This window comes from Kogia breviceps, chromosome 3 (assembly GCF_026419965.1).
Source record: "Kogia breviceps isolate mKogBre1 chromosome 3, mKogBre1 haplotype 1, whole genome shotgun sequence".
In the NCBI taxonomy this organism is placed as follows: domain Eukaryota; kingdom Metazoa; phylum Chordata; class Mammalia; order Artiodactyla; family Physeteridae; genus Kogia; species Kogia breviceps.
Window position 1 is genome coordinate 180759914 of NC_081312.1, and position 22479 is coordinate 180782392.

The window sequence follows — 22479 nt, forward strand, 5'->3', positions numbered from 1 at the left end:
GCAACAAATAAGACAGACTCATCTGGACTAAGGACTTACCCCCAAACACCGAGCTGTTGGAGAACTGACTCTAAAACCAAGGTTTCAAAAAAAAAAAAAAAAAAAAAAGGACCAACTAACTATGTTAGTTACTGTTTGAATCTCCCATCTGGGAGATTTTTTTCCAGAAGTCTTTCGATTCACAATTCGTCATGGGAAACATTGTGTAGACTTTCCAGATTGATGTCAAATTTGAGAAGACTTCTCTCAAGTTTCTTTTATATGTGATCTATTACAGACATAGTTGCTGTTTACAGTAAAACCATGGGTATGAATGAGCCCTTCAGATACAAGAATTCTGAAATAAAAACCAAACAAACAAACAAAAAAATCAAACCCTTCCTGCAAGCCACTTGGAAAGTCTTCCCTTCTGCCCGTGCGTAGAAGAAGACGGAATGGGGGTTCTGGGAGGACTCTGCCCCTCTGTAAAATCAACTCAGGGCTCCTGGGCGCGTTTTCCAAGGAGCTGTCCCTTCAATGCAAGTCTGGACCATTCCATGAGGAGGGCTTGGGGGGAAGGGTGGCTGCGCGGTCCTGGGTTGTTTAGCCATTACGGTTCATTAAGGGATTCTACACCGCCAGATTATGCCTAAAAACACAAAGGCCAGCTGTGTCTGCTTGCTTTCAAACAGTCTGGGAAGCAAAGAGAGAGGACCCAAGCCGCTCAAGTTAAATCAGCGAAATAAACTGCGTTATAAGAAAGCATCAGTGGAGGAAGAGCTAGTGACACCTTCCTTCCAGAACCAGGCAGGGGCAGAGCTACCCCTTTGCTCATCTGCCTCCAGCCCCCTCAGTAAGTCTGGCTCCTTCTCCTCAGGCTGGGCTGGGCGGTCAGCACTGAACCGCCCGTGGCTGGCAGGGACCTGGCTTCCTGCCACCAGTCTGGATGGGAAAGCAGACTCTCTTGTCTCTCCCTTTTTAAGAGCCTGCATCCCCAGCCAACTGATTCAGAAGGGCCACCCTGCTGCAGAAAACTTTCCCTCTTTCTCACATTTTGTGTGGGCACGTCTGACTAGGGGAGCCGCCAAAGGGGAGGGAGGTGAGGACGGGCGGGACGCGACCCGCTATTGCTGCTCTGCGCTCTTCCCTCTTCACCTCCTGTCCCGTGCAGCCAACGTCCCTTATCAGCTTGTTGCCACCTCTATCCCACCCCCAAACACACACACACACTCTCCCTCTCTTTGAGAAAACAGCATCTCTTGTGAGAGGGGCATGAACTTGTGCAAAGGGCATCCTCACTTTTTACTTGGGTGTAAATCGCAGGGCTCTGTCAGTTACCAGCGGGGTGACTCTGAACAACTTACGTCCCTCCCTGAGTTTCAATAACCTCATCTCCAAAAGGTGCCATAAATGCCTATTTTATCAGGTTGTTTTGGAAAACTGAGTTAGATCCTGCTTACGACACACCTCGCCCAGCGCCTGGCACCTAGGAGATGCCAGCTGAAGCGAGCCCCTCCCTCTATTTACTGGACATAATACACAAGGGACAGCAGTTGACAACCCTTCCCCGCCATCCCCCATGGGTTTCTCATGCTGCAAAGAAACAGAAGAGGAGCATCGGGTCCCACCTGGTAGACAGCCCTGGAGATACACCATGGTTTCAGCATCAGCTGCAGGACCCGCAGGTTCCCCCCTCGGCACGTCCTCAGCACCCGGCAAGTCAGGCCCCATACCAGCCGGTCCCAGCCACTCAGCAGGTCCTCGGAGCCCTGCGGCCCCGCAGCCATGCCAGCCCAGGCCCCGCCTCTGCCCCTCTGGTCCCAGGACCCGCACGCAGGGCTGTGTTCCCTTCCTAACGCCAAGTTCAAATGTCACTGAGATGTCATCAGGCCAGGAAAATGCAAAATCCAAATAACCCTGCCTCCTCCTGGTCCTCTGTCCTCATCCCCGGCTTCCCTCGCCACCACCCTCATTAATCTTCTGGGACTGTTTTCCTTCAAGGAGGAGCAAATGGCTCCTAGATGAAAATGTTTTCTCGCTGCCTCTGGGAAGTCCCCAGGGACTAGGTAAAAATAAGCCCGCCCCGCCCCCGCCCCGCCCGCCACGGTGGATAGGACCTCGGTGGACCTCGGTGGACCCCCAGCTGACTTTCGGCGCAGATCAGAACAGAATTGGAAGAAGAACGTGAACCTCCAGACATCACTGTGTGCTCCTGGTTCCGGGATTCCATCCAGGGTGAGAAACAAAGGGGATGGATTTTCAGCCTCTCTGCCAACATTCCCAAGGCATTCCACCTAGTCTCTTAACTCTTTAAAACTTCGAGAACCAGAGTTTCTGCACCGCGAGCCAAAAGGCCAGTTTGGGTATTGTTTTTTTTTTTTTTTTTTTTTTTTTTTTTTTTTTTTTTTAAATCAACACTGGGAAAAACTGCTATTTCCGTGGGCAATTTGTAAAAAGCCAGGCATTTACTTTGGAAACCTCCCAAGTTTAGGTTAGGAAGAAAAGGGCAGTAAGGAAACTTATCTATTAGATGTGATATCCACATCTGCGATTTTGGAGGAAAGCAGATAAAGGGGGTAAAGGTAGCCTATCTCCTTTTTCCCCCGTGAAGGGTCATTTCCTATAAATGCTCTTGTGACTTTATCACATATTAGATAAGCCCTGTGGCGACCTTAATCCAAGGAAGGACCTCCAGTTAAACAAGGTACAGCTATGTGAGATGTCAATCAAGTTATTTTGAGTTTTGATTATTTTTGATTGTTCTTATTATTTTATTTATTATGATTATTTTAAACCATGTTTCAGAAGGGCATCTGCTTCCTAGTTCAATAGCTTATAGACCAAAAGACGAGATGGCCAAGTCAGAAGGGGAGGGAAGAGGTAGGAGAAGATTCCATCATAACGCAACCTGTACAGCTAAGAGAAGGGCGGGTTTAAGTCTCAACATCGTTTTGAGTGCTTGGTAGTCACGGAGGCACATTTGCCTTCTGCATATTCTTTATATTGATTGATTGATTGACTATCTTGTCTCTTCAACTCAAACCTTTAACGTCATCAGGAAACTAGTAGAACATAACTCACAGAACTCATAACTCACTACCCTCTAGAGTGTCCCGACGTCAGACATAACGGTTTGAATTCGGCCCTCCCACTTACTGCTTGAGGTCAGACAAATTAACTTCTCCGACTTAGTTAGCTCTTTATCCATAGTGATGGAAATCATACCAACCTCACAGGGCTGTTGTGAGAATTAAGTCAGGGGATATATTCTTTTTTTCAAAGATTTTTTTGATGTGGACCATTTTTAAAGTCCTTATTGAATTTGTTACCATATCGCTTCTGTTTTATGTTTTGGTTTTTTGGGGCCACGACGCACGTGGGATCTTAGTTCCACGACCAGCGGTCGAACCCACACCCCCTCCATTGGAAGGCCAAGTCTTAACCACTGGACCACCAGGGAAGTCCCTATCAGGGGATATTCTTAAAGCGGATAACGCAGGGTGTGGCATGTACGCTAGTTCAATGTTTTGGAGCGTCTCCCACGATCAGGTAATTCTAGGATATTATCTATCACTGATAGTATAAAACTCTTGAGATCGTTTCCAAATGTGTGTTTCTCTGAGTCACCTTCTTGGAATCCCTGTGTTTCCTTTTGCTGTGGGTCCATGTATTTATTCATTTAATGAATAAGTGAAAACCATTTTCATTTAAACTCTTCTTGGATGAGTTTTATCATTTTTCCGTGAGTCATGGCTCCAGGGTAAAACTGCTTGATTTCATTCCTGTGTATTATTCCTTTATTTTCACACACCCCGTAATAAAAGGCAGCGGGGGGTTACAAAGGAATCTTTGTCTTTCTACAAAGACATCAGCAGAGATAGTTTTACTAAAGAAGAAAGAAAGAAAGAAAAAGAAAGAAAGGAAGAAAGGTAAATTAAAAAAACAAAGAGTATATGGACAGTGATTGTTCCATTAACATTAGCTAACTGCCGCGGTATTTTCAAGAAAAAGCAAAGGCAAAGCCATATCACGGTTTGCGACGTCTGTGTCCTCAAGCTCGAACTCTCCAACCTCTGGGGATTTTGGCCGTGAACCAGGCTCTTATCCAGAGCATGTAATTATGGAATGGATAGGGATCATTTTAAAGCCACTGTTTTAATCTGTGATTAAATAATGTGACTTTAAAAATTAAAAAAAAAAGAAGTTAAATATATATTTAGCTTATGGTCTGGGAATCTTTGAAGTCTAAATGTGCCATAATAAGCTTTTTAAAAACGTGCCTGAATATAAACATATTAATTCCTGAGAAGAGCAAGACCTACTCAAACTGCCCTGAGGTCTTTACCGTACATGGGGACAGGGACGCCCTCTGCGGAGCCTGGCTCTGGAGCCTGCAGTCCGAGCCTGGTCGCATCAGCAGGTGCCTTCGAGCCCGCGGAGGCACAGGTGACGGGGACGGGTCACGCCCAAGTGCATGTGGAGGACGCTCCCCAGTTTCGCCGGCCCCGTCTCTTCAGTCACGTCTGTTTCTGCCCGAGACCTTCGGTCACTAATTCAGACTTTCACAGGGCAGCTTCCCCGATGGCCTCTGAGGCTGTGCGCCAACAGCACTGCTACCCTCGGCCGCGACGCCCTGTGCTTTCAAAGGGAGTTGTGATGCTCAAGCCATTAGATGCAGATGTGTGTGTCTCTGTGTGTCTGTGTGTGCGTCTGTGTGTACGCGTGTCTCTGCGTGTGCGCCTCCAGGTTGCAGGGGAGGAAAGCAGGGCGACCTGTCCAGGCCGTGCTAATGTTGCGATGGCGCTGGGACGTGCTACCAGGGCTCCGCAGGCCAACAAAGGACCGGATTTGTCTAACTGACTCCCGACTCCTTTAAATCATGTTCTTTATTCTTTCCTCAAAAATAATAGAAATGTGGGGTTTTCTAGGTGATTTACCATTTAGACAGTTGATCACTAAACCTAAGGAGTAATGAATCGGTGACCTGCTGGGTATCTGAAGGGAGAGGAGTACCGCGAGATGCCCAGGAGACATCGTCGACTTCTACCCTGCATCTCCCCTCCTTTCGTGAACCTTTTTGCTAAGGTTTGGGGTGAAGAGTCTAAGTCTTGAGTTAGTTGGCAGGACTGGGTCAGTTGCTGCCTGTTTGCCTACCGTTTGCCCTGGGGCTGGGGGAGGACATCACAGGGAGAACGGAAGTCCTGGTTCTGCGGTTCCACGTCTGGGAAGGGAACTGAGGCTGGGGGCTCTAAGTCGGGTGCTAACCCTGGGGGGAGGCAAGCCTGGTGAGGCCGGGAGTTCGTGCCCAGGTCAAAGGCCGGAGAGGGGGGTGGGGCCTCGTAAGGCACGGGGAGCGGGGGGGCGGGGAGGCTTGGCAGGGCCCTACCTGGGCCCCCCTCTCTCAACTGCTCCACGCTTGGTCCAGCTCCCTCCATCTCCACGCCTTTGGGTTTTCCATCCCTGCTCCCCGACTCTCCTCACTGTTTTTGTAAGGACAGAGGAATTTTTTAAAAAGCAATAAATGCCTTTGCTTGACTCCAGGGATGTTTTCAGACATAATTACTGCTTTGAGAAGAGCTTGGAAAAACTCTTAAGTTGCAAGTAATGCGTAGTGTCATTAGGAATAAAATTAGCAAATACACAAAGACAGGAAATGGCACACATGCAGAGAAGTCTATTTACAGCAACCAAAGGAATATGTTCAGAAATGCAATCTAATTAACCCATCTTAATTATTCACTGATTATTTACTGACATCTATTTTAGAAAATGTCAGCCGTAAGATTGACTGGAGAACTCCCACACTCTATGTCAGGTTAAATTCAGCTACTGGGAGGCATAAATAGCTTTTTTAAAAAGATTCTCTTAGATGCGTTATGTCAGCAGTCCCCAAACTTTCTGGCACCAGGGACCGGTTTTGTGGAAGACAATTTTTCCACAGGAGGCGGGGGACGGTTCAGGCGGTAATAGGAGCGACGGGGAGAGGCAAATGAAGCTTTGCTCCACGGCCTCTCACCTCCTGCCGCGTGGCCCAGCTCCTAACAGGGTGCGGACCAGTAGTGGTCTGCGGCCCGGGGGTTGGGGACCCCTGTGTTATGTTATCCTTTGCTGATAGAACCTGAAGGGAAAGGGCAGTTTCTCCAGCATCAAGGCCCGGTCCAGTTGAGACCCAATGCCAAGACGTTTCAGCCAGAATTAAGGCCTACTAAAAGCCACATGTGTTCTTTTGGAAGACCTAAAGAGGATCAACAGGCGACTTATTCCAAAGTGAGCCTGAGGAGGTGCTGGAAAACGAACGAATCCACAACAGTGAGCGGAAAAGCAGGGCTGTGTTCAGAAACACCCGTCAACCGTATCTTTAGGTTTCGTAGAGAGCAGATTTCTTTTGGGCTTTGTGTACAGTTAACATTTCCGTGTCACAGACCTTTCCAGCCTTAGCTACTAACTCACGTTTTAATGCTATATCCCCTCCCCGCCATGACTTCCAACACAGGATCAAACTTGGGTTGAAGTCTATTGCACATATAGTTCTTTCCATCCATTGAATGCTTTTGTTATTAAATCTCCACGTGTAACCAAAAATGCCAGTTTGGGCAGAATTGGAAACTTTATTTTTTAAATGAAGGTGGCCCATCATTCTTTGCTAGTATTCTTTAAAAAAGAACACATGGTTGAGATATAATTTATATACCATACACTTTACCCATTCAGAGTATACAATTTAATGGATTTTAGTGTATTCACTGGGTTGTACAACCGTCACCCATGACCTCACTTTAGAACATTTTCATCGCCCCAAAATGAAACCACGTACCTATCAGCTACCCGTTTTTCTCCCTCCTTCCTCCAGCCACCCGCAAACACTAACTTACTTTCTGTCTCTATAGATTTGCCTATTCCGGACGTTTTATATAAATGTGATCTCTGGGCCCGGCTTTTCTTACAGAGCATAATGTTTTCAAGGTTCACTCACGTTGTAGCCTGTATCAGCACTTCACGTCTTTCTCTTACTGAATAAGAGGGCATTTGGGTTGTTTATTCTTTGGGGCTATTTATCAATAACGCCGCTATGGACATTCATGTACGAGTTTTTGGGTGGAGGTATGTTTTTCATCTCTCTTGGAGAGCTACCTAGAAGTGGCATTGCCGGATCATATGACATCTCCACGTTTAACCTTTTGAGGAACTGTCAAGCTGTCTTCCCAAGCTGCTGCACCATTTTACATTCCCACCAGCAGTGTACGAGGATTTGAATTTCTCCATATCCCTGTCAACCCTGTTAGTCGGTCCTTTTGATTATAGCCATCCTAGTGGTTCTGAAGGGGCAGCGATCTTACTTTCCTGGTTGGGTTCTAAGAGATGGCTCTGGGTAGGGTGCGGCGCGACAGCCAGCGGGCAGCGCTGCCTTCCGAGGGCTGGCCTGCTGTCTTTCCTGCCTTAGCCCCAAGCACGCAGATGGGCTTTGGGGAAACAGAGGCAGAAGGCGCAGAAGAGCCCAGAATTTCCCCTCCCCCTCCTTCTCCCGCTCGACACTCTCACGCCCACCCTCGGAAGCAAGAGTCCAAGCGCTTTTGCAAGTTCCCATTTGTCACCTTGTAATTCCGGTGCCAGCTCTTTGGGAAAAGGATATTTAGAAATAGCGCTTGTCTGGTGAAGTGAGTGGGCGACATGGGAAACCCAAACCCAAACAATCTCTTGAAATCCCGAGGCGTTTCAGAACTGCTCACTAACTCACTGAATCCCCTATTTGGGTCTGGAAAACATCCCAGCTCTGACAAAGAATCATCAGTGTGTCACCATTCTTCAACCTGGGGTCCCCAAAGACCCGTTTATATAAATGCTGGGGAGCGTACTCCGATCACTCGGGGGTAGGAGAATAATTTTCGAAAAATGCTTGGCTGTGTACATAAAAATATTTTGGGTCCCTGGGAAAGTAGCAGAGAGGCGGGAGCTGCCCTCTGGCTTAAGCGCTCCAGAGCTGCACGCCAAGAGCTATGTTTAGAAATATTTCCTGCAAGGGCTACAAACCATTATACAAGGGATCCCAGGGCCATAAGACTGATGTCATCCTATCAATTACCCTGGTTACGAAAGTCAGTTCTCATATACATGCCAGGCCCCAGCAGAAATAAAATCAGGGCCGCCGGAATCAAATCAGTCCAGACCCTGAAGAGAAATTAAACGCCCCCCAGCTCTTCTCTTTCTTAATCTCCTGTTACTTGGTTTCCATGGGACTCAGTGGCCAAGGACGATTTTTGAGCATATATTGTGCAAGCCTGTGGTTTATGTGATCATGGCCTTATCTGGAAAAAAAAAAAAAAACCAGATGCCTTGTTTTGTTTCGGGGTTGTAAGCGCTTGGAAGGGCAATGGTCTGGGGCCTGTTGGGAGTGAAGTTGTAAAGTTGGGAGGAGGGCCTGCCCTCCGTTGAGAACCATCATCTCTTCTTCCTTCTCATGGAGGGAGATTAAGATGAATTAACTGCTCAGAGGAGAGCTGCTGAGAGATAACTTGCCCTCCAAGTGGGAACCAAGAAGATATGAGAAAACTTGTGTCTAGAAGCTGTGAAAAGGCTTAAGGATAACTCAGTGAGGAAGAAGTTAATGTTTCTCCTCCAGACATAAAGGAAGGCAGGTAGAATGGGTAAGAGGTAAATCAGGATAAGAACACTTACTTTTTTAACCTATAGCTTAAATTCCTTCTAACCCTTGCCCCAACTGCGGGCCTGACGTTCTTACGTCTTATGTTGTTCATAACATATTAGAAGGTTTTAAGAAATTTGTTATTCATTTCTCTAAAGTTCCTTCCTTCTAATGTAGCAAACCTACTTTTTAAAAAAAAAAATCCTCAGCGTCTTGAGCTTAATAGAAAGGTAATGACAAAGAATGCATGCAAATGTGTATTTTATATAAAAACATAGGCTTGTGGCTTTTCCTGCTGCTCTTGGGTGACATGTCTTCATAAAATCTACCCTGGAGTAGCTTAAGCTCCATTATAGGAGTTTCTGTTGTTCTTCTTGCTTTGGCTTCTCAAAGAGCAGGCATGGGGGCTTCCCTTGTGGCGCAGTGGTTGAGAATCTGCCTGCTAATGCAGGGAACACGGGTTCGAGCCCTGGTCTGGGAGGATCCCACATGCCAGGGAGGATCCCACATGCCCCGGAGCAACTAGGCCCGTGAGCCACAACTACTGAGCCTGCGCGTCTGGAGCCTGTGCTCCGCAACAAGAGAGGCCACAATAGTGAGAGGCCCGCGCACCGCGATGAAGAGTGACCCCCGCTTGCCACAACTAGAGAAAGCCCTCGCACAGAAACGAAGACCCAACACTGCAAAAATAAATAAGTAAAATTAAAAAAAAGAGCAGGCATGTAGGGTTAGCTGTACATCGCCTTTCTTATTTGGTTGTGAAGACATGACGCGCCATGACAATGACAGTGCTGGAGGCTTGAGGAATGGGGATGGAATGGCCTTGCCAATGGAGGTGTGGTCAATGCCACTTTTGTAGGTCAGATGCAATTTTGGTGAGATGGTGACTTTGGGAAGCCATTCTCTACGCTACATTTTCCCCTTGCTTTCTTGGAATGCTTTTCCCAAGGGGAAAAAGAAAGCAGAGAAATAAAGGATGTCTGCCATCCGAAGAACCCAGCTGGGAGACTATCTCCTGACCATCACATCGGCCCACCCCAGAGCTCTTTACCCTTAGTACCACCAAGTCCAGAAGTCCCGCAGCTAGGCCTGGCTCCAGAGACTGCATTCCAACGTGGTTGGGTCAACAAATCTGTTTTATTCTAGTCCATCACATTTTCTAGAGTTAACAAAATTCCTCTCATGAAACAATCTCCGCAGCGATGACAGAAAACCCCAAAACACATAAAACAAAACAAAAAGCAACCATGAGTTCTTTAGTTGAGTTTGTCAAGGGGGACTGGAACAGTCCATGAACTGGACGTTTGTATTACAAATTCAAAGCGAACCAAGAAGCAAATCCTTTGACATATACAAAATTAGGCCTGTGTTAGGATAAGCTTGTTAATGTGGTGAGTTACCTAAACTACCACTGAAGAATTTAACGCTGTACGTTCTCATTCAGATCTCTTATGGGTAAAACTATTTATTTGGAGTGCTGCTTTTCGGAACCATTTAAGTTAGCCTGATTATGGGTAGCGTGGTCTGTTCTGCATCCACGGCTGCCAAGGATAATAGAGATAGCTTAGCATTTAGCAACAGAGGTGGAAAACCAAGAACTATATTGGGGTTGGAGATCTAGGCAAATTATGGCTAGGAAATCATGTCAGTGGTCACATATCCAGAGTCATCCAGAGTTTAAAGGTCAAGGTAAATCAATGAGTTCAAAGCGGGCAGTCAAAATATCTGTGAACAATGAATGTAGAGTTCAGGTCAACCAGAAGGCTGGAAACTAGGTGGGCTGAGAGCCAACAGACCAAAAGATATAAGGAGAGACAAGCCAGGGGTTCACAGCTGGATGCAGGGTTGGAGGGAAGGCATGGCTGGCTGAACCCTCCTCCATCTGCCTGTGCCGCCCGTGCCAGGGAATTTCACATCCTTCCCTTTACAGCAGTGGTCAAGCTCCCAGAGGGGCTTAATGCACGGCAGGTAGAAGCAGCTGAGTCGGGACCTGCCAAAATACAAGTGCACAGACAAGGAGGAAGGAAGGCTCCAGCAGGTCCCCGTATCAGCCATCTAAAAGTCCTCTTATTTAGATCTCTCCTATGTCTTCCCAATTTCTGACAGAGGCCAAGCGGCCCACATAAGTGAAACATTTACTTAACCCAAGGCTCACTGTGTCTCCTAATTTGCAAGAAGTCCTTTCCCTCAATTGGCAACCCTAAAATTGCACAGGAAGGAGGGCCAGGGAAACAGGAGATGGAAAGAAATGTAATGCCCTGTAATGATGCAAGTGAAAAAATGTAATTATACCCACCCAGGCCATGAAAGCATCTGAAAACCTATAAGGAAAACTAGCTGAGACTTTACTGTTTGATTTGTTACAAAAGATCAAATGAATTCTTCCCTTTTTTCAAATGAAGTCTCTATGTGGCATAATTTGAGGTAAACTTCTGCCAGAGAGAAAGGAAATTGGGTCAGGGGCTTGGCTATTTCCCCCTCGATGCAGAAACAGAGGTGATGATTTAAGATTTGGCTGTAAGGAGACACTTAGGAGCTAAGTGCCTTCTGTTTGCGTCTCTTAATAAACCCAGGACGACGCCCTCATTGTACCACAGCTGGGAGCAGGCTTCTTGTTAATTAAGCACGGGGAATGGGCAGGTCTGAGATCTCCTTCATGAGTTTGGCCAGGATGAAGTGGCCTGAGGCACTCTCTCGAGGGAACACTCTACCTTCTCCACCAAAACTCGGGCTGCATTTCAAAATGTGAAAAACAGAGCAGCCTATGTGGCAGGGACTTCATGAAACTGCATGTGTGTTGGGAGCCCAAGCCAGGATGACAACCCCTCCTCCTTTCCTCTGTGAGGCTGGAAGTATTTACCTGTTGCATTTCATACCCTCCAACCCTGTGGGTTTCCGATGTTGATCTTTCTTAAGAAAAAACTGTGGTAAAATATACATAAAATTTACCACTTTGACCATTTTTAGGTGTACATACAGTTCAATGGTATCAAGTACATTCACACAGTTTGCAAGCATCACCACCATCCATCTTTAGAAAAAGCAAAACTGAAATTCCACGCCTGTCGTACAACTCCCCCCAGCGCCTGGCAACCACGGTTCTACTTTCTGTCTCTCTGAATTTGCCTATTCGAGGTACCTCATGCAAGTGGAATCCCACAGTATTTGTTCTTTCGTGACTCGGCTTATTTCACTTAGCATAATGTTTTTAAGGTTCATCCGCGTTAGAGCCCGTGTTAGAATCTGCTTCCTTTTTAAGGGTGAATACTATTCCGCTGTATGTAGACCACATTTTGTTTATCCTTTCATCTGCTGATGGACACTTGGGTTGCTTCTGCCTTGTGGCTTTTGTGAATAACGCTGCTACGACGTGGAAGCAACCTAAATGTCCATTGACAGATGAATGGATAGAGAAGATGTGGTGTGCGCGTGCGTGTGTATATGTGTGTGTATATATATATATATATATATATATATATATATACACATACACACACATATACAATGGAATACTACTCAGCCATAAAAAAGAATGAAATAATGCCATTTGCAGCAACATGGATAGATCTAGAGATTCTCATATTAAGTGAAGTTAAGTCAAAGACAAATACCGTATGATATCTCTTACATGTGGAACCTAAAAAAGTGATACAAATGAACTTATTTACAAAAGAGAAATTGACATAGAAAACAAATTTATAGTTAACAAAGGGGATAACAGGGGGCCGGGTGAGAGATAAATTAGGACTTTGGGATTAACGTATATACACTACTATACATAAAATAGGCAAATAACAAGGACCTACTGTATAGCACAGGGAACTATACTCAATATCTTCTAATAACCTATAAGGGAAAAGAATCTGAAAAAGAATACATACACGTACATACATACATATACATACACACACACACACACACATATATATATACACACACACATATATATATATATGAAACCGAATCACTTTGCGGTACACTTGAAACTATTACAACATTGTAAATTAACTATGCCTCGATAAAAAGAAATAAATAATAATGTTGCTGTGAACATGGGTGTACAAATAGCTGAGTCTCTGTTTTCATTTCTTTTGGGTCTAGAGCCAGAAATGGAACGCTGGATCTTCTGATGAGTCTATGTTTAATTTTTGAAGGAACTGACATACCCCTAGAGAGTAATCTTTTTCACCCACTGCTTCTGTTCTGTCCTGTTCCTGGGCTGCTCCTGAGACAGCCCGGGACCTTCCCTGCAGGCAGACACACAACTGCTGACCTCTAGGACCTGTTTATGTAAATGGGCTCTGCTCAGATGGCCCTCAGGTGAACCTGTGCTACTTTGCATGCACCTGCCTCAGCTGCCCTGACCTTTGCTACGTCTCCTTGATTGGCATTCTCATTCCCAGGCTGGAACCAGAGTCCAGCTCCGAGGCCCGGTGCAGGTGGCACCTGGCGTGGCCCTCACGGTTGCGTCCTCCCTCAGCGTGGACCACCGTGCTCATCGTGACCCAAGGGGCCTTAGCCATGAGGTGGGCTAGCTCCTCCATTGAAGGCCAAGGGCAAGGAAAGGAAGTTGGGAATGGGTGGTGCCCTCCGAGCAGATCAAGGTACTTGATCTGTGCTGATTTAGGAATGGGGTGTTGGCAGCTTTCACATTTGTACCTGGAAGGTCTAGCAAGGTGGGGTCTGGCAACCAGCAAGTGGCTCCAAAGGAAACCCCCCCGGCCCCACTGTGGCCACCGATCCCAGGGACGCCGCCACTGGCTTTGGACATCTCCCTTGCCTGGAATGTCAAGTCTGCAGGGCCTGCCTGGATCCTGCCCTATGGACTGCAGCCCCCCTCTCCCCAGGCGTCAGCATTTCAGCCAAGTTAGCAACCCTCCCTTACCTGGTCCCTCCCTGGACCGCTGGTTGCCAACCCTAGCTGACCCATTAGAATCATCCACGAAGCTTCTAGGAAATGCATTTACCCGGGCCCCATCCCTAGAGATTCTGATTTCATGAGTCTGGGGGAGGGAGTCGGTATTACTACTCTTAAAAAAACATCCCAGTCATTCTAACGTACAGCCATGGGAAAGAACCATGGCCACAGACCGACACTGAGTTCCCTGCGTCTTGGAGATGAGTTCCTTTCACTCATAATGTTACCTAAGAGCTCAGGCCGGTGTCCTCACGCTTTAGCTTTTGCACTAAAATATCTGGAGGAGGTGTTCAAACACAGACCTCCGGGCTTCACCCCAGAGTTTTTGACTCAGTAGATCGGGTGTAGGGCCCGGGGATTTGAATTGCTAACATGTTCCCAGGTGAGAACTGAAACTCCGGCCCAGGGATTACACTTTCCGAGAGCCACTGATCGAGGCCCATGACACCCCTTGATTCTTGGATTCAGGGCGATGGGAAGAAATGGAAGTGAGTCAGTCACGGTTTTTACCGTTTAAATTTCATTCCTGGACATTCTTTTCAGGAGAACTGCCATTTACCTCTGAGTGTCATGGTAGGGGCTAGGAAATGAACTTTTCCCCATTTGGGCAATGGAAAATCGACACTTCAGGACCTTCTACCCGATGATTCCTTGCCCACCCCTCCCCGCCGACCCCCCCAAAAATAATTCAGTAGTTAAATATTTTGTTAAAAGGATCCAAGTCTTCTTCCCACCATCAAGGACTTGCTCGTTGACTTGAAAAGCCTGACTCTTAGTAATGCACGTTTATGTCTAAATTAAAACAGTTTCTTAATGTAGTGATGTTTCAGGACTTGAGTTCCCTAAAGGCAGTCATGAAGCAGCCAAACCGAGAGCCTGAATCACTTACTCCTTTGTCTCTGTGGCCGGGAGGGCAGAACAGTTCGGAGGTTACAATCTGTCCTCAACAAAGGGCGTTTAGACTCTTGGTTTAGAAATGAGTGACTCATCTCTGGGTCATTTTCATGTCTCTATCTCCCCTCTCCCCTCTCCCTTAACCACGAGGCAACTGCAGGCGAAACACTCTTCTTTATCTCAATGCACAAAGGACGCAAATGGTGCTGATCTGGAGACCTGACTTCCTGTTATTAAGGAGGACATCCTACTAGTTCACAGAGCCAGATTTCCAAACAAAGCAGAAAGCCGAAGGATTTCAGAGTTTGCTCCCCACCTACAATTAACTAGGTCACAGCTGTAAAGGAAGAGGGAAGAAACATTAAATCCCTCCAAGGCAGGAGCACTTGATATCATCTGTGGCTGAAAAATAAACACTTCATTTTATTTTTTAAAAGGAAGAGCAACACATCTAACAGAAACATGTACATTTGAGATGTGATAGGAAGTGGAAAAAAAAAATCTGATTGGACAACAGGCCAGGGCTGGTGTCTCAGGTCTAATTATTTTCTTTAACATTTTGTACAAAACTGAGAGGGAAATGGAAATGATCTCCTTCGTATATATGAACCATGATCTGCCTGTAATCCGTGCAGAGGGCTTCTTAGGGTTACGCATAGCCCACAAAGATTCCCATTTGGTCATGCAAGGGTTAAAGACTTTTTAAGCCCCAGAATTGTTTCAGGTCTGTTGGACTTCCAAATTTGGCAAATGTAAAATTCTCATAGTGGACTCTCTGACCTTGATTGGACATCAAGGCGGGAGGGACTATTTCAGAGTGGATTAGATATTTAAGAGCCCACAGTATCCAAGGAAGGAATACTTTCCAGAAAGGAACATCTCAATGGCCTGTGTCCCTTTCTTTCTCTCTTACGACCCCCTGGCACCAGGCGGATTTCACTGATCATTGAGTGGGTAAGGTCCCTGTGAATGTCACTAACCCAGTGACCAAAAATAACTCCTTTCTTTCCTGTATCTCAACGTGAGCAAATCTATTCCAAGAAGCCCGGCTAAAATATGGTTCCTCATTCACAGATACAGGTATTACAAACACACACACACACACACACGCACACACACACACACACACACACACACACCCCAATTCATGGATGTGCTATGGAGTAAAACCTGTGAGAGACCCAGCTGAGGTGTCTACACAAAACTAAGGGCCTCCCCGATGATACAGTTGAGTCTCTTACATGCTACGTTTCAAAGCAATGTTTCACTTAGAAAATGACTCCATTCAAGAAGGTTCTTTTGTTGGGATTGATTTCCAGTGTAATTCCATCATCAATAAATGGTATAATAGAAAAAAAAAGGGCTAGCGACATTCACACTGATCTTGACCAAACATTTGTACAAAATAGTCATGGTAAAGATGACAGATTGATAGATGGCTAGACAGACATAGAGACAGACACGGATGGACAGAGGACAGATAGATGACATGTGAAACAAAGATGGGGAAAAAAATCCATGTCCGTGTACATCAGTTAGGACACGAGGTACTGAAAATGTCCTCTGTGGACATGTTAGTGCATCAGCACTATTTGGGAGCCTGTTAGAAATGCAGGTTCCCAGACCCTACCCCAGAGCTGCTGAATCAGAGTCTGCATTGGACAAGATCCCCAGATGATCCCTTCGTCCACTGATGTTGGGGCAGTGCTGCTTTAGAGCAGAACAGCCTAGAAGAGTGATGTTCCATAACTGGAAATCTTTGCCCAAATGAAACTGTGGGTGGAAACGCAAATATCTTAGAAGCGGAACTCCTCTGGCTGAGTCAGGCGTGAGTTATCTAAGGCTTCTCGGCCCCCTAGTGGCACCTCCCACCTGCACCAGCAGTTACTTCTACTTCCATGGGGGAAGCAAGGATGCCTCATGTTTGTATCCTAACACCTACTGTCCCAGAAGGCACAGGCCACCACTTCCTGAGCAACGTCGAAGCCCCGGCATGTTATGGAGGCTCAGGCAGTGTTAGATCACTGCTAACAAGTGATTCTGAAGCAAGATTATGGGCAGAAGCACAGAAGGACATAGGAGAAACCAAAGAGAGCAGGCAGATAGCATACTTAATATGCGAGAGAGACGAGCCGAAGAGAGAAACAAAAGTGGCCCTATAGCCAGAGCTGCCAGACAAAATATAGGACACCCAGCTGAATTTGAATTTCAGATAAACAACATGAGACAGACCTACACTAAAGCACTATTTGTTGGCTGTTTATCTGAAATTCAAATGTAACTGGGCATCCGTATTCTCATTTGCCCAATCGACCAACCCTCATTCCTTCCTCGAGGACACTCTTCTCTGAAGCTCGGGCCCTCCTTCCGGGTTAGACCCCAATCAGATTCCCTCCGGAGAGGTCTCTGCCTGGATTCAAACCCCAGACCTGCCAGTGCTGGAGGCTGTGGGACGCTGGGCGAAGGATTTCATCTCTCTCTGTTCTGTCTCCCTCTTCTGTAAAGTGGGGATGTACACGAAAGCCTGCCTCATGGGACTGTCTGGGGGTTAAAGGAGGAAATATCTGTAAAGCACAAAGTAGGAGCTCATTGAATAAATGTACATTGTTGTCTATCAGGTCAAGATCTCGTGGGTTTCAGCAACTTCCTTTCTGTCTGAATTGGCTCCTGGTCATTTCCTTGAAGACCTGAGATCAATGTGCAGAGGGAGGAGAAGGGAGAAAAGGACATGGTGCCTGAAAAACCGCAGAAGGGGATGCTTTCCTCTCCTTTCCGAGGGGCCTGGCCTGGTGCGACCATCTAGCCCCCGAATTTCTGCCCTCTCTCTCCCTGGGGGCCGAGTTGGGGGACGTACTGGGGAAGGAGGGAAGAAAATGTGTCACTTGATATTTGCTCCTTGACCCCGGCTGACCCAGTTAATTCACTGCAGGATGGAAGGAAGTGCACTCAGGAGACCTTCCTTTGCCAGAGCTTCTTGGCCGGATGTCTTAGCCATCAGGGAGCGGTTATCTCGCTTCCTTGACGGTTAGCTGAGCAATGGGCATTCTGATAGCCTGGCAAGGTGGACAAGCCCCAGGACAGTGACACCCTACATTTCAAGGTCAGAAATTCTCAAAAAGCTGCTGAGTACCGGAGCCAGCATTTGGGATGTGTTACTTCTTCCTCTCGGAGTAAACCTGACCACTGAAGCCTCAAGGCCTCCCAGCTTTTGATTTCATCTTTGTTCCCATGAACGACGAGATCAGAGACTAGATTCTGGTAATGAACTGTTCTTAAACATTAAACAAATAAAACAAGAAAGCCAAGGTATCGGGGACGGGGTGGGGCTCAAGTCCTCCCACCCCCCCCAAAGAGGAGCTATTGGAGCCAGGTTTCACGGTAGATACTGAGCCAGCATCCCTCATGGAAATCAAACAATTCTCCCGAAACTGCGATCTGAATGCTGCGGTTTCCCTGAAACTGCGTTCTGGGGTTTCCTCCTCTGCTTGGCGCCGACCCAGCACCTGCAGCAGCAAAGCTTTCCCAGGAAGCTATTGTTATTTGTGCATCTGATCATTTATAGCAGAGCACGCTGACGGCAAAATTTAGAAAGGAAAAGAAAAAGGCAGCAGAGGGTGAAAAGGACAAAACGGAGGCTTCCAGCACCCCGGTGGGAACTTAAAAGCGGAAACCCCTCTCTTTCGGCCCTCAGCCCAAGTTAGGACTCTACAGGAGAACCATCCTCAGGCAGAGCTGCAGCCTGTATGGAAGGTGGGCGTCGGACATGGAGATTCAGAACGAGTCGGTGCACCTCTGCTCTCCCCCTGGGGATACTGTCTAGAGTGTATTCCCTGATCCTCCCCAGAGCATCCTTCCAACTGCCACCAAGGAGCTGCGCTCAGCTGCTGAGTCCACACAGCACACAATGGAAGGGCTCTGTTTTTCAGGACCAAACATTCCAAATGAATTCATTTCCTTCTGGGAAAAAGCACTGCCTTGTTCGGAGCACGAAGTTCCCAGGGCTCGGCTTACCTGGCAGCGCTTTGGATACACCTGTTGGGAGGATTAGCCAAGAGGCGGGAGGCAGTATATGCTTTGTGCTATTTTTACTCCCAGCTGACTCCCTTGCCACTCACTGTGTTGGTTTCGTTACAGAATCTAACCCAGACAGGAGAGAAAGTGACAGGACTCCACGCTGCTTGGCAGGGAGCAAAATAAACGCACATAAATATACAGCGGACCCTCTAACAACACGGTGTGAACTGTGTGGGCCCCCTGATAGGTGGAGGTGTTTTCAGTAGTCATGCTACAGGACTACACAACCTGTGGATGACGGAATCCACAGATGTGGAATCTTAGATGTGGAGGAATTGTGAATAGAAGGGAACCGCACATCTGGATGACTGACTATAAATTACACGTGGATTTTCCACCGTGCCAAGAACTGGCTCCCCTAACCTCCGGACTGTTCAACAGTCAACTGTATATATGGAATATAAGGGTAAAGTAGGAAATGAAGGACACTGTAGAATAGAAAAAAAGAAAAGGACAAAAATGAGTTAAAAAGGATGAGATAATGTGAAAAGGCAGCTAGAACAAGCAAGTTGGGCCCCAACTTTAGCTCTGAGTTGCCTGGCGGCAAAGGTGAAAAGGGTAATAGAGAAGAATCACATACGTCTTTTTTTTTTTTTTTTTTTTGCGGTACGTGGGCCTCTCACTGCCGTGGCCTCTCCCGTTGCGGAGCACAGGCTCCGGACGCGCAGGCTCAGCGGCCGTGGCTCACGGGCCCAGCCGCTCTGCGGCATGTGGGATCCTCCCGGACCAGGGCACGAACCCGTGTCCCCTGCATCGGCAGGCGGACTCTCAACCACTGCGCCACCAGGGAAGCCCAACACATACATCTTATTAGCTCCAAAAGGAATGCACGGGATGGACTTTATAGAAGGAATACTGAAAAACACGGGGAACATTATTTCTGAAATATTTTTTCATTATTTTTGAAAAAGCCTCAGAAGCATTTTTACCGATGTTTCTTCTGTTGGCTTTCTGAGCAGGGTGGTATCTTACCCACTGTCTGCCCGTCCAGAGCCCAGGCTGTGCCCAGACATTGCCCTCAGCTCTGTAAGCGGATCAGAGATTCCTCCAGACTCTTCCTCCTACCTTTGCTCTGAACCTACTTCTTCTCCTCGAATTTCTCTGGTCTCCATCGACCATGTATGTCATTCCGGATCTCTCCACCTCCATCCGACTCTTTTGCACTCAGGACCCACGAACCTGTCCATGGGCTTGTTTTAGGGATTCCTGCCACCAGCAAACTCTCATTCCTTGCCTTGGTTTTATAGTCTATAAATCCTGCCCACCCCTCTCCATGTCCTGCCCAAGTCCTAGCTCTCTTGGCCCGAGTTCAGGCCCAGAATGGGGCGCTGCATCACTAAAGAAAAGGATATCAGCCTCCAATAAGGATGAGTTAAATCTTAACTCAATAAAAGAATCTCAGCAGGCAGCTGAGAACATATGGTCCAGGTATATTGATATTTGATTATTTAACTTCATAAGAATAAAGCAAAAAGGACTGATGTAATGAACAGCTACCATATCCCTTGATCTGCTTCTCTTAGGTGTCAGATGTCCCTAGGAAGAGGCTTTGGTTAAGGGCTGGAGGGCAGGCATTTCACAGTGGCCTCCTCCAGCAAGGGGTAGAAATGAAGCTATTCTGAGATTAAAATTAAAGAGATACATCTCTGCTGTGGGTCCAAGTGAGAGAGCTCCCACTCAGAAGGGATAGTTGAGAAGCATGCCTTGTATTGTCCTCCCATTGGAGCACCACTCTACCTTGACATCCTGGTAAGATCAAGAATTCCTGTGGGTAGAGCCAATGCTTTCATCAGAAAAGGAACTGTGAATCCATTCAAGTTCTTGCTCAAGGACTTGGCCGAGACCCCAGAATTCTCCTCCATCGAGCATCAAAGAGATGATTGAAAATGAAAAAAATTTTAGTTCCGTTGTTACCGGCCAAACACCCGGATCATAAAAGAACCTCATTTTGGCTCTCGTGCAATGTCTGGTTTGGGGTAAGACCACACACTGCTGGTCTGTAAATATGACTTAGTAGCAGAGCAAACCTCGAGGTGATGGAGCAATTGCTTCCCTGGATGAAACTGTTTGATATGGTCCATTTTGATACCGGAGAACATGTGCCAAAAGCAAAAGAATGGGCTGACGCTTAGATGCCCGCTCAGGTCATAATTAGATCGTAGGTTCAGTAACTTCTTGAGTGCTATTCCTCTTACTAGGTAATAAAACCACGCGCTCAGCAAACAGGATGCTGTCTTCCTACTTCCTATAGCTGGAGGACATGCATTCAATTTATTTCAATGTATTTTAAAATTTGCATTTGATCTATCAGAAGAGTTTTTCTAAAAAAATTCTGATTTAGCAGTAGGATTAGGATGCCAGCTGGAGGGCCTGAGGATCTACTCCAAGATTCACTTTTTGTATCGTGATGTCTCCTTTTTATGATATTCAAGACTGGGAAGAGAGAATACATAGATATTTGGGGTGGAATGGCGCTCATTTTATTGTAGAAGTTGAAAACTGGCATCTTGTGGGCCAAATGTAGCCTGTAAACATGCTTTCTTTGGCATGCAGTGTTTTTCTTTAAGCTTGGATTTGTTGCCAGCATATAAAAATCGAGATATCTCATCTCTTTCTCACACACATATATACATATTTTCTTACTTATAAGAAAATTGCACAGAGATTTTCCTTTGAAAAATCAGAAGATCCAGGAACACCAGCCCCAGTTTCCCCGTGGCAAAGCTGAGTAGTAGGTGGTCATTTGCTAAGACACGAGATCTCCAGTTTGCAAGGTACAACTTTCCTTCCTGACGTCCATGTATTTGACCAGCTTGACTCCTATAGTCATGAGTTATAATGCCTGTGTAGGGCCCTATTTTACAGGATGACGAACATGTATGGGGCAGCCCAGGATTACGATGAAGGATGAGGTCCTAAGGGTACCACAGGAGAGAGACACTAACTCTTGAAAACAGCCAATTTCTGATGGGTGAGTCTCCAAAGCAGCAAGAAGAGTCTTGCCCTGCACAGGTCCTATTCTAAGACACATGATACATGTTTCTCTCATGCCACCTTAAGGCCATTTGACTGAGGAAAAAGGAACTCACAGAGTCCCGAAGAGACTTTATTTGCTGTTGGGCTCTTCAGAGGGAACCTCAGAACACACGTCCAGGGATTGTGCTAGAAATAAGGACTATTAAGATGATTAAGAATGGACTCTGGGGCTTCCCTGGTGGCGCAGCGGCTAAGAATCCACCTGCCGATGCAGGGGACACGGGTTCGAGCCCTGGTCCGGGAAGAACCCACATGTCGCGGAGCAACTAAGCCCATGCGCCACAACTGCTGAGCCCGCATGCCACAACTACTGAAGCCCGCGCGCCTAGAGCCCGTGCTCCGCAACAAGAGAAGCCACCGCAATGAGAAGCCCGCGCACCGCAACGAAGAGCAGCCCCCGCTCACCGCAACTAGAGAAAGCCCGCACGCAGCAACGAAGACCCAATGCAGTCAAAAATAAATAAATAAAATAAATAAACATTAAAAAATAAAAAAAAGAATGGACTCTGGCCAAGGCAAATGCTTCAGGGTATTGGTATTCGCCCGGCCCCGCCCCCGTGCCCCCAGGTGATGGAGTGGGATGGTGTGGCCTGGGCACCCTGGCTCCTGTTCCCTGCGAGAGGTCCTCGGGAGGGGGGCAGAGCTGCCATCCGGGGGCCCTGGTGTGAGCATATCATTCTATGCTGCTGATTTTGAATCAACAGGTACTCCTTGTGTGTTTCCAGAGGGGTTTCTTCTTTCTTTAGTAGCTCCTCTCCCTAAATGCTCTGATGCTTGAAAACCCAAAGCTGGGACCCAGCAGCATGGGGCGGGGGGGGTTCCCTTTCCTCATTCTTCCCTTAGGTTGACATGTGAACGAGGAGGATTGTAAAACCTGGCGCCCGCACTGCTGCCTACATGAATGGACCTAGCTGTGCGTGAACACGGCAGCGCAGGC

The 22479-nt window shown here is 46.9% G+C and overlaps 1 protein-coding gene across 10 annotated transcripts in view; it reads right to left on the minus strand.

The window, feature by feature from the left end:
• FRMD4A (FERM domain containing 4A) overlaps positions 1-22479 on the minus strand; it is a 663610-nt gene that overhangs the window by 299015 nt on the left and 342116 nt on the right. Inside the window, exon 1 of one of the 10 annotated variants that reach the window (XM_067030462.1) lies at positions 1608-1890. The exons of the other annotated variants lie outside the window; for them this stretch is intronic. Coding sequence (XP_066886563.1) covers positions 1608-1766 — 159 coding nt within the window. The 5' untranslated portion in view covers positions 1767-1890. Of the gene's footprint in view, positions 1-1607; positions 1891-22479 lie in introns of those variants that run through there. 10 annotated transcript variants of the gene reach the window in all.